The sequence below is a fragment of the Monodelphis domestica genome, chromosome 4, assembly GCF_027887165.1.
Source record: "Monodelphis domestica isolate mMonDom1 chromosome 4, mMonDom1.pri, whole genome shotgun sequence".
Classification (NCBI taxonomy): Eukaryota; Metazoa; Chordata; class Mammalia; order Didelphimorphia; family Didelphidae; genus Monodelphis; species Monodelphis domestica.
In genome coordinates, this window is record NC_077230.1 from 13,149,010 (window position 1) to 13,164,828 (window position 15,819).

The 15,819-nt window shown below is 34.3% G+C and overlaps 1 protein-coding gene across 4 annotated transcripts in view; it reads left to right on the plus strand.

The window, feature by feature from the left end:
* GART (phosphoribosylglycinamide formyltransferase, phosphoribosylglycinamide synthetase, phosphoribosylaminoimidazole synthetase) overlaps positions 1-15,819 on the plus strand; it is a 40,936-nt gene that overhangs the window by 4,272 nt on the left and 20,845 nt on the right. For 2 of the 4 annotated variants that reach the window (XM_056826053.1, XM_056826052.1), the window contains exons 3-13: positions 111-269; positions 2,105-2,200; positions 3,027-3,201; positions 4,329-4,440; positions 6,642-6,710; positions 7,420-7,545; positions 10,257-10,344; positions 10,550-10,635; positions 10,837-11,005; positions 11,533-11,764; positions 14,207-14,301. In XM_056826053.1, the coding sequence (XP_056682031.1) occupies positions 119-269; positions 2,105-2,200; positions 3,027-3,201; positions 4,329-4,440; positions 6,642-6,710; positions 7,420-7,545; positions 10,257-10,344; positions 10,550-10,635; positions 10,837-11,005; positions 11,533-11,764; positions 14,207-14,301 (1,399 nt within the window). In that variant the 5' untranslated portion in view covers positions 111-118. The remainder of the gene's footprint in view (positions 1-110; positions 270-2,104; positions 2,201-3,026; positions 3,202-4,328; positions 4,441-6,641; positions 6,711-7,419; positions 7,546-10,256; positions 10,345-10,549; positions 10,636-10,836; positions 11,006-11,532; positions 11,765-14,206; positions 14,302-15,819) is intronic. The other 2 variants (XM_056826054.1, XM_056826055.1) reach the window with 1 other exon arrangement.

A 15,819-nucleotide genomic window follows, 5' to 3' on the forward strand; every position in this document is an offset into this window, starting at 1 on the left:
CAACGGTGTCACAGTTTGCCAGGATATGGAAGAACAATAAGAAATGAGTTTTTTTTGTTTTTTTTTTATTATTTTTTTAAATTTGTTTGTTTTTAATCCCTTCTCTGCAGATAAATTAATGGCAGTCCGTGTGCTTGTGATTGGCAGTGGGGGAAGGGAACATACACTGGCTTGGAAACTTGCTCAGTCTCAAAATGTCAGACATGTGATAGTTGCCCCAGGAAATGCAGGAACAGCCAACAATGAGAAAATTTCAAATTCAGGTAAAGGTATTTTCATTCACAGAATATTTGCTCTAGAAAAACCCTTAGAATTCATCTAACTCTATTTTGTCAATTTACTGATAAGTAAACTAAATATTAAGTAACAGGTCTAGTTATTTTATGTTAAGAGTATCAGTATTTAGATCTATTATTTCTGGCTTTTTTTGATCATAGAAGTATGGCTTCCCCTCAATAAGAAGGTATGAATCAATGTGCAGTAAGGAAATAACTTTATACTAGTATCTTATTAAAATAGTTTCGTATAATATTGACAATTATGTAGTGGTTTAAGGGTTTTATAGAACTTTATATACATGGGTGAGAGATAGTAACTTACTCAAAAGTGTCTTTTAAGACCAAATTTGATCTTAAGTCTTCCCCATCCAATCCCATCACTGTCCTTATGACACATGATCAGAATTGTGAATCTTAAAATTTCTCAGATTTGTGAATCTTAAAAATTCTCAGACTCTACCTTATAACATTTGGTTAAGATCATTCCCCATTTTAAAACAATGAGGGACTTTGGTCAGGAATGTGGGAACTCTAACAATACTCCACCCATACTTAGGCATACTTTAGGGGAAGATAAAGTTGTAAACTCCTGATTGAACTATGAAAAGTCCCCACCCATACGTAAAGTGAAGCAAGAACCCTTAAGCTAGGTCTAATAAAAAGGGGTGCTAAATACCTATGAAGATCAAATTAATCAGGCAACTTGCTACAGACAAGATTAGTCTACTCAGATGTGAATTACTCAAAAGTTTTAGTCTACTCAGGTGTGAATTAAGAATGGTCAGTCCTTTGGAAAACATCTACTGTGAATCGTAGACATGTAGAAATTTGAGGGAGGTGACTTATAGGAGAAATTTTTCCTTAAAAGGAAGGAGCTGGAGGGTTCTAAAAATTAGTTCAGCTTCCTGAGCTAAACTGGAGGGTCTCTCTGAACACTAGGGTTTTGCTTGGAAGGATCTTGTGGTGAGTGATTAAAGACTGACTTAGTGTCTCTCTCTTAAGGCTCAGACCTAGGCCACGTTGGCCTATAACAACATACAGTTTTTTTTTTAAACCATTATATCATTCACTTAGTGAAACTAACCATAATAGTGATAGCAGCTAATATAAAGCTAACATTTGCAAAGTGCTTTATACGAATAATCTCATTTGGAAATGTACATGGGGAATATTATTCTGGGGCCATGTTTTGAAGTATATTGTGATGTTCCTGATAAATATCTGCAAAATTTCTATTTGAAGGCTGATCTGTTCTTAAACCTGTAGAAGGAGACTTCCTTTTGAATGAACTTGAACATAGCAAAGGTATTTAATATAGACTCCTATTGCTATGTACATAAAAGGCACATTTTGATTGATGGGAATGCCATTTGCAAAAAGCAGATGTGTGAAAAAAATACATTGGTGCACTGGGTTTCTGTGCAAAAATACAGTGCTATTTTCCCAAAATTTAAAAGATTCTTTAAGTTTAATATGGTAACACTTAAACTTTACTACAAAATGTCTTAGTTTACAGTTGAAACAAGGAAATTCTCTCTCTATATATATATTTTTTTTGACAAATTATTTTTAAAAACTAGCTTCATTATTTAGTAGTTCACTAAGTAACTTAAAGAGCTTTGGACTTATTGCCGGTACTTTTTATACAATAACTGAAAATCAAATTAATTGATGTGTTCTTTAGCTCAATTTCTTTTTTTTTTCATTCTCCATTAAATTCAGTTGTTTATAGGGAAAAACAAAAAGAAGCTAGTGATTATACATAAGTGAATGATTGAGAGATTTGCCATTAGATATGAAAATAGTTGTGTTTTTTCTCTCCGCAGCTGTGTCAGTCACTGATTATACTTTGCTTGCTCAGTTCTGCAAAGATCAGAAGATTGAACTTGTAGTTGTTGGACCAGAGGCTCCTCTTGCTGCTGGTAAAGTTGGAAAAATTCCAATTTCCTTTTCTAAAATTGGCTTTATGGAAGAAAGTATGGTGTTATTTTCTTTAGCTTTCACAACATGGAGACTATTTTAGATAACTTTCAAAATAACCAAAAAAAAAAAACCTTGGTAGGAAAGAAGTCTTTGACAGTGCAGAATACCATTTAGTGTTTATACAAAGTAAATAAATTGTTTTTACTGAATTTAAGAAATATTACTAAATTTCTATTGATTGTGTAATAAATAAAAGGTGATCTGAAGGCTCGGCAACGGTTATAAGCATTTGTTAGTAAAGAGAGAGTTTGATAGAGGTAGAGAGGTCTGAGCCTTTCTAACTTAAGGTAGATCAGGTCCCAGATTTCAGACAAGCATGGTCCCCTCCATGCTTCACTGCCACTTGCCAAGTGTCAGCCCAGGAAGTCAATCTATTCAAAAGCAAAAAAAGAGAGCCCCTCCTTCCCCTCCTCCCTCTGTGGCCATGTTGCATGTTGACACACATATCATTTCCAACCTAATCTCTTTTTTCAGTTTCAGCTTAGACTTGAAATAAGTCAGGGGCATGTTTTACTATTTACTTCCAACAAAACATGATGTCCAAATATATGGTTATATTGTCTGGTCGTCTATTTCAAATGGCTTTACCTAAAATCAGGGTACACCTTTCTTAGAATCACTTAAAACCAACCTCATGATAATATCCTATTTTCTGGCAATCTATTCTATTTATTGGGAGCATCAGTGCACATGGCAAAAATGACCTTAGTATTTGCCATCTTCATTCATCTTGCAAAATATAATCTAAAATATTTTTATTTTTAGGAATTGTTGAGAACCTGACATCTGCAGGAGTGAAATGTTTTGGACCCACAGCAGAGGCAGCTCAGTTAGAGTCCAGCAAAAAATTTGCCAAAGAGTTTATGGACCGACATGAAATCCCTACTGCAAAGTGGAAGGCTTTCACCACACCTGAAGAAGCCTGCAACTTCGTCATGAGGTAGAATGTTATCTATGAATAATAATTATCTTGTGTCTATGTTTAATTCCTTTATTTTTCCCATGCATTCTTATGATATTGTGTTGATTTCACTGTAATAATAATAAATGTTAATTGATTTAATTACTTGGCTACTTGTTCCTTCTTAATTTTCTTTTCTGTATCATTGTGCATTGTCCAGCCCCACTAAATATGAATGTGCCCCTAAGACTGGTTTTGTGTTCTCATCTCCATGAATTTTTTTTCCTTACTAGTTCCTGGACCCTCTTTTTAAAAACTTTAAAAACTCCTCAACCTAACATTTAAATAAGATAAAATATATTTATATAATACACTACAATACCTGTGTTTTCTTAGTTTCTAAACTTTTTTTCTCTATCATCTGAGATTTCTGCAAAACTCCCCAAAAATCCCCATTTAATTTTTTATGCCAACCCACAATATATTGAAACTGTGATGGAGAAAGTCTCAGTGTGGTTCATTGTATCAGCCTGACAGAAAATTGAATGACCTCAACCTATCTCTATTAAAAATACTACTCTCTCAGTCTTGAGAGATTAAAGATTAAGATAAATTCATTTAGAGAAGCAATTATTTTAGTTTGTAATGCTGTCTACAGAAACTACATGTGAAAATAATAATATATGTGATTGTGAGTAGTTCATCCAGAAATATCACCTGGCAAGAATTCTTTTTTTCCTTCAGAATAATTATGTTTTTCATGTTTTCATCATAATTATTACCATAAAAAGACCACATCAAACCCTCTTTTGTCACCAAAAAACAAACAAAAGTATCTGGCTTAGTCCTAGGGGGTATGTTTTCATTTGTTATTTTCAACCACTGCCATTGGTGTTGGGTTTTTTTCATTCACTTAAAACTTCATTTTTGTGACCCTTTGATGTAGTTGTAGTCGTTCTATCTATTTGTTTATGCTTATTTCACTCAGTTCCTCTAAATCTTCTATGATTCTCAGAAATCTTGTTCCCAGTTTTTTTTTTTTTTTTAAAAACAGCTTTGCTGAGGATCAATGCTGAGTCAACTTTATAGATACTTTGGTAGAGATGCTGAAATTTGTACAGATAAAGTTTCATCAGATTTTCATGACAATTTATATTTCTTTACAGTGCAGACTTTCCTGCTCTAGTTATAAAGGCCAGTGGTCTGGCTGCTGGAAAAGGTGTGATTGTGGCTAGTAACAAAGAAGAGGCTTGCAAAGCAATTCAAGAGATAATGCAGGTATGATAAAGAGACATTGGGGTTTTCTATCCTGAATGTCGTGTTTAAATATTAATTTTCTTAATGAGAGAGATATATAATAAAATATTTGTATCATAACATTCCATGTGCCTAGTAGACACTCCAAAGATGCTTTTTTTTTGTTGTTTAAATGTTCCTAATTTACGTTGTAACATAAAGAAATTACATAAATGTAATTGTTAAGGTAGCTTCAACTCAAGTATAAGTGGGAAAAGAAAATTTGGAAGTCAAGCTTAAATAATTAATTTTCCCATTTTATTCCCAATTGAGATTATTTATAATGATCAAGATTTTGTTTTTTGAAAATATCCCATAACCTTTCTCTCTCTCTCTCTCTCTCTCTCTCCCCCCATCCCCCTCCTTTTCCTCTCCCTCTCTCTGTCTCTCTCTTCCCTCCTTTCCCTCTCTCTCTCCCTCTCTCTCCCCCCTTTCCCTCTCTCTCTCTTTCTCTTTCTCTGTCTCTCTCTTCCCTCCTTTGCCTCTCTGTCTCACTCTATTTCAATTTTATTTTATAAACCCTTGCCTTCTCTCTTGGATTCAGTACTGGTATTGATTCCAAGGCAGAAGAGTCATAAGGGCTAGGCAATGGGGGCTAAGTGACTTGCCCAGAGTCACACAGCTAGGGAGTATCTGAGACCAGATTTGAACCTAGGACCTCCGAGCTCTAGGCTTGGCTCTCAAATCACTGAACCACTCAGCTACCCACCTTCCCATAATTTCTTAGCTTTTCTTTCTTAAAGTATTTAAGCAAAGCCTTTTGTACCTTGATATAATTTGTAAGTTTGAGTCCTTTCCACTGCTATCTTTAACTGACCTCCTTAGTTTTCTGGTGGAAATCAACATCTGCCATAACCCTTCGACTATCTTTTTTTTTTCGAGCTTTAGATCAGGACTTCAAACTCATCAAGGGAAATGTTAAAATCTAGTTCCATAAAGCCTTAGAATCCTAGACTTCAAAGGATATTTGCATGTATTTTACTGTCATATGATAAGATGTTAGTTTATAGGACTATGTCATGAGCAGACACTCCGGTTATGATTAGTCCCCCACACAATTTTGAGATCTGCACCATAACAAGGTTCCATGCTCCTATTACAAATACACAGCATATACCTATATACTTGTGGCTTCACTTTTATTCCAATTGTAACTGGAAAAAAGATATGTTCCACAGCTGGTTAAGACTGAAATTTGCAGTTTAGCTGCCTTTTGCTTCTAAACAGTCATCTCAATGTCCCTACATATTGCATGAATCCCATCTCCAGCAACCTTAACCAAGAGGCATTTAGCTTCTACTTAAACACCTGCTAACAGACAGAAGGCAAAGTTTTTAAAAACTTACTTGAAAACCTTTCATTTAGGTTGGGCCAAAGTCTGTCTAACCATAACTTTATTCGTCCCAATTCTTCCGCTATAACCAGGAAGGATGAATCTCTTTTTGCCCACCATTCATATATTTAAAAGACACCCAAGTATTATATCCCCATAAGTCTTTTCTCTGGGCTGCATATTTTTAATTCTAGCCAATTTTCTTTATTTCTCTCCTCTGTAACATGTTCCAATTTTTAGTCCTTTCATCATGATCACTTTTCTCTGCACATCATCTCTGTCAGTGTTCATCTTAAGAACAATGATACACAGAATTGAACACTGTATTAGTGATGTGATCTCTCAAGAGTTTTTGTCATCTTCACCAATCAATACTTGCTGGTTGCTCAGAATAGGCATTCAGTTCATTGTTTTCTCTCTACTTTATGAAATAACCTTTTTAAGAGAAACCAAGCAGTGCTCCTAAAGAAACCCATTTTTTTCTTTGACCTTACTTTCTGTTAGAATCTGCATCTTTTGATTATGATTCATGATTACAATGAGAAATTGTAATATAATGTTTTGTGTTTGGTTTATAGAAGGGAAATAAATACTGCCATCTTAAGCTGTGCTGATGTTTTATTTTGCTTTGTGAGCATGGGATTATTGATTTGAATCTCATAAAAATGGTAAACTAGTGATTATTCTGTAAGAATCCGTGATATCAATACACGTTATATTTCAAGTTGAAATATAGTATCTGTGAGCATGACCAAAAAAATCTAGTAATATCAAAGTGGTTTCTTCCTAAATTGGAAAAAACATTTCAAGTAAAGGATAACCTATAAAGTTAACAATATTTTTAATACAGGATAAAGCTTTTGGAGCTGCTGGTGATACTGTTGTAATTGAAGAAGTTCTTGAAGGAGAAGAGGTGTCTGTAAGTATATTTCCATCCATAAGAGTTTTTTGGTTAGGGTTTCTTTGTCTTCCTGCTAGAGCTATTTTTATATTTATTCTTCCCCCCCAAAAAAGAGAAAAAACCTGTTTGTTTCATCTTAGAGAAATAAATCGTAGTCCCAAAAGAGGAGGAGATAAATATAATAATTCAAAAAATTAAATCTTCTGTAACTAGAAAGATGCTGCTTTCTTTTTAGCTATACCAGAAGTGCTCTGTATGGAGTTAGTCCCAAGGCAAAAGAGCAGTCAGCACTAGGAAATGGACTTGCACAGGGTCACACACTAGAAAGAAAGTGCCTGAGGCCAGATTTCAATCTAGGATCTCCTGGACTGGCTTTCAATTTTAAAAATTATTTTCCCTTCATTTACCAAAGTAATAGCTATATTTGAAGGTAATTTTCTTCTGTGGTGAGGTATGGGGCTCTCTAATAAATGAGAGATAATTGAGGTATTTCCAGATAATCAGAAATGGCTGGTAGGTTCAAGGAAAATTTAACATTCTAAATGTTCTAGTTTTATATGTATGACTTCTTAGGCTTGTGTGGGCCTGATTTTTTTTTTCTTTCTGCTCAAAAGTATCTATGCATTATCTTATAGGATAAGTTTTGCAGCTTTTACATCAGTGATTTTTAAACACTTTCCATTAAATGTAAACCCTAATAAATGGGAAAATTGTCTTTTCCCTGTAGTGTTTGTGCTTCACTGATGGTAAGACTGTGGCGCTTATGCCGCCAGCCCAGGACCATAAGCGATTATTGGATGGAGACCATGGCCCCAATACGGGAGGAATGGGAGCTTATTGTCCAACACCACAGGTAAGTAAAGTAATAATCTATAAATTAGGCAAGTATTTTTTATTATTATAATAACTCTATTTTACCAGTTACATAAGTAACATTTCTACATCCAAAGTTATGTGATCCAAATTGTCTATATCCCTCCTTCCTTCCCTCTTCCTGGAGATGGCAAACAATTTGATCTGGGTTATACACTTATCTTCATGTAAAGCATACTCCCGTGTTCATTTTTTTAAGTGAATAATCCTATAAAACCAAAACTCCAAATCATATACCCAAATAAACAAGTGATAAATCATATGCTTCCATCTGCATTCCTACTATAACAGCTCTGTCTCTGGAGGTAGATAGCATTCTTTACAAGGCCCTCAAAATTGTCATGGATCCAATTCCAAGGAATAACCCAGTAGAATTACCTATCAACTCTAGGATGGGGGAGGGAAAGAACATGAATTATGTAACTGTGGAAAAATACTTAAATTTGTTTGTTTAAGACAAAAAAAATTTTTTTTTAATAAAATCAAATCTGGTGCTGCTAAAAAAAAATGTCCTGGATCATTGTGTTGCTCAGAGTAGGGAAGTCTGTTACAATTTGTCATTCCATAATATTGCTGATAATATGTGCGATATGTTCTTGGTTCTGCTTATTTCACTCTTTATCAGTTCATGTAGGTTTTTTCAGCTCTTTCTGACATCCTATTCATCATTTCTTACAACACAATAGAATTCCATCACCATCATATACCACAATTTGTTCAGCCATTCCCCAATTGGTGGACATCCTTTAGTTCCATCCAATTCTTTGCCACTACAAAACGGCAGCTATAGATATTTTTGTACAAGTGTGGTCTTTTCCTCTCTTCCCCCCCCATCAAAAAACTTGTAAATGGCTATTCTGACACTAGAATACGGGACTCATCACCTCAGGTTCCTAATGTCTCTAATATTCCCATAGCAGAGTTGCTTTCTGGAAATTCTGAATTCCTACTTAAAGGACCAGTTCTTTATATTGTATCCTTCCTGATCTGTGGAGGTTCCTTCCATCAACATAAATTATAATTATCTGTGATGTCCAAGAAAAGTCCTAGGGAGTTCCTTGAGATGCATAGAGGTTGTGACCTGCCCACAACTCATTATAGTCAGACGTGGAGTTTTAAACTCTGGTCCTGATTCCAAAGCTTAGCACTTAACTGTTTAGCAAGCTTTGTTTTCTGATTTGTTGAGCCTCCTTATTTGTTATGCCTCCTTTTTCCTTTTTATAATGAAAAGTTCACACTCTGTTAAAAAGCTAAGCTGAGCTGTAGTTGGAACAGATCTTCCCAAGTTCCTTTTTTCTACACCGTATTTGTAAATATTAAATAACTTTAGCAGAAATATCTGGATCACCAGCCAGGTTACAACGTTGACTTTGTAACCATGGTTTGACATCTTAATTGGGCAGGTGAATCATAGTTTCTGAAATTCTTAAATAACAGGAATACGTCATACTTTGGAAATAAATCTGAGTGCAAAAATTAATGATTACAAAATGCTGAATATAACTGTCCCAAATTGATAGTGCAGAGACAATGTTACTGTCTTAAATATATGCCATGTTGATAAAACTTTGAAAGTGGTTTCATCAATATAGGGAGCTCACCAATAAGAGAACTCTACCAATGTAGATTGGTACCTGCTCTCTAACAGTTGCCTGGTATACTAAGAGGTTGAATGACTCACCCAGGCACATATAAAGCCAATAGCTGCTGGGGTGAAATTTGAACCCAAATCTTCCTGATTCTTGCCAGCTTTTCTATTCACTATGTGACAGACTACGTTTTTTCTGAAAATTAACTTGTCTTTCAAAATTTGTTAAAAGTTTTTGTTTGTATTTCTTTACTCACAGTAGTTTAGTTTTAAAATTCTTTTTGGAGCAGCTACATGGCTCAGTGAATTAAGAGCCAGATGGGAGATGGGAGGTCCTCGGTTCAAATTTGGCCTTTGTGATACTTCCCAGCTATGTGTCCCTGGGCAAATCACTTAATCCCAATTGCCTTGCTCTTCTGCCTTAGAACTTATTCTAAGACAAAAGGTAAGTTTATTTGTCTTTTTTAAGCTTTGTGACTTATGTTTCCGCTGTCCAACTTAGCTTACTAAGAACTTTGGGAAATTACCTTAAGTATTATAAAGATTAAAAAATAATATAACATTCAGTTTGCAAAAATCCTTTAAAATATAATTTCATTTAATCCTCAAAACCACCTGAGGAGAAAGGTGCTATTATTATCCCCATTTGACAGAAGAGGAAACTGAGAGCAACAAATTCATTACTTACACAGGACTGAGTAATATGACTTTTGATGGGATTTGTATTCAGATCTTCCTGGCACCAGGTTCTGTGCTCTGGTCATCTATCCCTGGCTACTTTTTAAGCTGTCTCTACTAAATTTTTATTAGGTTTCCTAATGGTTTATATTTCTGGATAAGCTTTTAGAATTTTTTCAGTAAAATAATAATACTGTGTTCCCTTAGCAGGAAGTGACAAGATCAGTGTAGAATTTGTTAACTGCTGCTGCTTGATTTCCTGAGAATAAATCCTATTTGCTAATTATGGTATCTTAATAAATATAGATCATTTTGTATTTGTAAGATGACATGCTGGATTTTTGTATTTATTCATATGAAATCATATTAGTATAAAAAATACATAAAAGAATTACCTTAAAAGTACCTTTCTGGGTTTTCCCTAGGTTCCTATGGATCTGTTATTGAAAATTAAAAATACCATTCTTCAGAGAACAGTAGATGGCATGCGGCAAGAAGGCATTCCATATATAGGTAGGATCATTGATCTTTGAGTGTCACTTTGTGGAAAACCTCAAGGATGCTCCTGTGTCATTTTACCCGTCCCTGAAATAAACAAGAAATGAACAAAATTAGCTTATTCATAACAAATGAACCAGAGCCTTTAGAAAATCATTATGAAATTTTAAATCTATGTAGCTATGTTCCCTTCATTGTAGATTTCTGCTCTTTATTGAAGGAATATTGTATGCTGGTATAATGCTTACCAAGAATGGCCCAAAAGTTCTGGAGTTTAATTGCAGATTTGGGGATCCAGAATGTCAGGTAGGTAAAAATTAATACATAAATTCTCAAAGGCAAGTGAAATACGAATGTGTAAACTCTAAATGTTCATATCAGAATTGTCATCCTTCTTAGAGTAATATCTTTTTAAGCATTACATATGTCATTCCTAGCATTTCAATGATTATGATATCTGGGAGGTATTAAAATTTAACTTCACTGTGCTATTTTTTTTTATTTTAGGTAATTCTTCCACTTCTTAAAAGTGATTTTTATGAAGTAATCCAATCAATTTTAGATGGTCAGCTTTCTAATTCTCTGCCAGTATGGCTTGAAGATAGCACTGCTGTAACTGTTGTCATGGCAAGTAAAGGCTATCCAGCAAACTACATCAAAGGCATAGAGATAACAGGTAATTCAGACTACCATTTTGGTTGATCATCACATTGGCAAACAACTCTTTCATTATCACTTCTTTTCTAGGACTGGCTACTCTGGGGTTGTAGGAAGTTCACAAATATTTTTATAATTTTAGCCATAATGCATATAAAATATATAGTCCTCTAAATTCTCTTCTAGTTGGTTTTGTTAGCCTTGGATCTATATTTCAGCATATGCATCCACTTCCACCTCCAGTGGAATGTTAATCACAAAACAACAGATTGAGGCTTTGGAAATTTTAATTAAGAAACTTCAATGTCCATCATGACTTGGGGTATATAAACATCCAAGTTTATTATCCCATCTATCCCCCTTCTGGGTATCAAGCTGTAGGAATATAAAGACAGCAGATGAAACAATCCTTCCTTACAAGGAGGTTATGGTTTAAATGGAGAGACAATATAACCATAGACAGAATCACTACAAAATAATCAAGGAAGTTTGGATCTTTCTTGTCATGACTTGTTAAAAGATGTGTTTAAATGTCATCTCTTTTAGGAATTCCTGAGGCTAAAGCTTTAGGCCTCGAGGTGTTTCAAGCAGGCACAGCTCTGAAAGAGGATAAAATAGTAACGAATGGTGGTAGAGTTCTTACAGTAACAGCCATCCAGAGAGATCTGATGTCTGCTCTTGAAGAAGCCAACAAAGGAATAGCTATTATAAAATTTGAAGGAGCCATTTATAGAAAGGACATTGGCTATAGAGCTATCTCTTTCCTGAAACGGCCCAGGTAAAATAATTTTTAGAGAAATTAAAGTCATTATTAGCTCAGACCTAACCTGCATTGATTAATCCTGTACTTGTTGATACAAAATGAAATGTAGTGTTGTTCCCTTAAACTAACCTAGACCACATTTTTAAGATCTTTCTATACTGCTGGGGAATTAAATATTACAAGTGGCTTTGAATCAAATACAGCAGCATTCTAACTAAAGTGAAAAAAATTTCTTGGTAACTTCCTCTGTTAGGAAAATATTTAAGGATTAAAAAATAATGCTAATGTATTATAATTTTATGCTATCAATAGTTATGCTTTTTATAATTATATATGATTTTGATTATGTGCATTTGCCTTATTGAGGGGCATATTCATTGTATTTTTAAAATACCAGTTTACTATTATGTCCGTCGTATCTGCAGTTAATGGTTAAGGAAAATTTCTTTTGATCATCATCATGTGCAATGATAATCTTGTGAAAACAATAAACTACATTTTTTAAAAATTTTGGTGTGTACCCTCCATTTTTTTAACTCTTCTCTTCCATCTTAAAATCAATAGGAACTATTGGTTCCAGGGCAGAAGATTAGTAAGGGCTAGGTATTTGGGGTTAAGTAACCTGCCCAGGGTCACACAGCTAAAAAGTGCTTGAGGCCAGATTTTAACTTTCCTGCCACTGTCCACTGAACCATCTAACTGCCTTTTCTAGCCTCATTCTTTTAATCATACATAGCATATGTTCTTATTCATTAAATATTATGAAATGGTATTAGATATGTACTATAGATAAAATGGAGAAACATTAATATGACACTATTTTGAACTGGTTTTATCAGGCAACTTTTTCCTAGGGTTTGTGTTATTTTTTTTTTTTTAATTAAAACCCTTACCTTCTATCTTAGAAGTAATAATGTGTTTTGGTTCCTAGGCAGTGGGTTTTAAGTGACTTGCTCAGGGTCACACACCTAGGAAGTGTCTGAGGCCAGATTTTAACCCAGGGCCTCCCATCTTTAGGCCTGGATCTTAATCTACTGATCCACCCAGCTGCCCCCCCTTGCCAGGTTTTAATCAATTTTGTTTGCCCATTGCTTATTCAAGATGTGTTTCCATTATTATTCCATTCAACTTAATGAAAGTGCTACATTCTTAATTCCATCATGGATTCTTTAATTCTACGTTATATTTGAGGGAGTTGATTATTCTCTTCACTTTTTTCCCCAGTTATGCCTGTCTCTAACAAGAAATTCTGTCCCTTTGATAATCCAAATTAACCTACATACAAACTCTACTTTCATATTGATATACTATTTCTTACAAGACTTGGTAGATTTCTTATATCATTGTTACATCAGAAGTCAAGCCTTTTTTTTTTTAAGCTTGGAAATGATGTTTTACTGTCCAGTTCTGTAATGTTAAAATTATGTTATTTCTAATGAAAGTCTTGATAATTTCATGGAGAGTCCCCACTCCTGAATAGCATGAACAGTCATGTGCTATATCACATATTAAAATACATTTTTATAGCACCCTAATGTATACAGAATACTTTATATGCAACAGTCCTGTGTGATGAGTAAAGCAAGAATTAGTATCCTCATTTTATACATAAAAGCTTTGCTTCCAAACCAGCAACTAGGTGATGTTGGACTTAGAAAAACCTGAGCTCAAATTTTTTCACTCTGGAGATATCACCTAACCTCTTGCAGCCTCAGTTTCTTAATAGGTAAAATAAGGAGATTGTACTCTGGCTTCCAAAGGCCCTTCCATTTCTAAAACTAATTATTTGGTGAGGAACTCCTGAAAATAGAGTTGAACCCAAGTCTCCTGATATCTGCTGTACCAGGCTGCCTCTTATTGGAATAGTACATTAACAAGAGAATGATTATCAGTGAATTTGTTCCCTCTTTTCATAGATTTTATATAGTTCTTCCCCTCTGTCGTATCTTCATGATGAAATTGAAAACTGGTGAATGTATATGCTAGTACAAGTACTTAACCAACTTGATCAAGGCCTAGTTTTCTTATTTTGTAGATATCCATGACTTCAGTCATTCTTTGGTATTTAAACAAAAAGCTGAGAAGACAAAAAATGTACATTGGTCATTTTTGCCTTCAAATCAAAATAGTTAAGGTAAAAATTGTATACTATAGGCTAATATTGAGAAAACTGAGATTTTATTTGGGAATTTTCTTTGTATTTCTGTAATCAGTGCTATAATTAAGTCACATTCTAATGTAAGTATCCTTATAACTAGAAATTTTTATTTTATTCTTTATGTTTTCATCCTTAGTACCTAGGATAGTGCTTAGCACATAAACACTAACTACTCTTTGATTAATTAACCATCACAAAGTGTTCATATATTTCTGCATAGATCATGCCTTGTTCATATGTTACAGGGAAGTAATTGGACTTGACAGATAAATTACAGCTTAACATTTTTAATGTTTTAGAGGCCTGACTTACAAGGAAAGTGGGGTGGATATTGCAGCTGGCAATGAACTAGTTAAGAAAATTAAGCCTTTGGCTAAAGCTACCTCCAGACCAGGTAAGCCAGATCCTATCTTTTTCGATCCTTAATGACTTACTCATTTTAAGTTCATTTTGTTGATATTCCTTTGGGTTTTTAGGACATGTTGAAATATGTATTTATACCCCACCGTCACCAAATGAACTTCTTTAGCAAAATCAAAGAGTTAAGCAAAACCATCTGACAACACAATCTCATCTGACAGTACTATCAGTATTCCACACCAACAATTCACCTTTTCTGAAAAAAGAGGCTTTATCGGTTATTTTCAATTCCTAGGTTGGCAATTATAATTAGCATTTGGCTCATTTTTGTGGGTGATTTTTCTTCTATTTATATAGTTCATATTAAAAGTTTTATCTTTTAAAATTCTTAATATGGGGGCAGCTGGGTAGCTCAATGGATTGAGAGCCAGACCTAGAGACAGGAGATCCTGGGTTCAAATATGGCCTCAGGCACTTCCTAACTATCTTACCCTGGGCAAGTCACTTAACCCCCATTGCCCCAAGCCCTTACTGCTCTTCTGCCTTGGAACTAATACATGCTATTGATTTGAAGATGGAAGGTAAGGTTTTAAAAAGTAAAATTCTAATATAGTTCATGTAAGTCTTCATATATTTCTCCATATTCTTTATTTTTGTGTTTTTAATGACACAATATAATTATGTTTTTAAACCACAATTTGTCTGAAAATACTTCTATATTAGTCAGCTGCTCTTTGTCTTACATTTAGAAACATTTCAGACAAATACCATCGGAAGAAATTAAGAGAGAATAAAATGCAGGAACCTTTTCAATACAAATAGGCCTTTTTACTATTAGAAAGCTTTTTTTTTAATGTTATTTACTTTACCCTATGTTATATACTATACCCCACCTTCCTATGATCAGATACTATAGAACATAGAAAAAAAAGTGTCTAGTTTAGTACTTTAGTTAATGATCTAATGTTCTTATATTAAATATACTTTTAGTACACAATTTTGATCCAAAATGTAAAACCATGCAAAAAATAATAAGATTTGCTATAATTATATTGCACAACCTTTCTCCATCCAGCCCAACATTCTGTAGTTTAAAAGAGGACTTAGACCACTATTTTAGGATGAAATAATTTGCCTCATTGCTATCAACAGCAAAGGAGGAGCAACAGGGAATGACTTAAAACTTTGGTGCATTAGGAGCAGCTGGGTGGCTTCAGTCGATTGAGAGCCAGGCCCAGGGATGAGGGGTCCTGGGTTCAAATTTGGCCTCAGACACTTACTAGCTGTCTTACCCTAAGCAAGTCACTTAACCCCCATTACATAGCCCTTACTGCTCTTCTGCCTTGGAACCGATACACAAATATTGATTCTAAATCGGAAAGTAAGGGGTATTTTTAAAAAATTTGGTGCATAAATGGAAAGTATTATTTGTATAGTTAGAAGTGTACAATTCAGAGGACTATGGAAAGACTTTTTATGAACTAATACAGAGGGAAATCGTGGAAAAACTAAATGCCATAAAGTAAATGAAGTAACTAAAAGCAAAATAAAG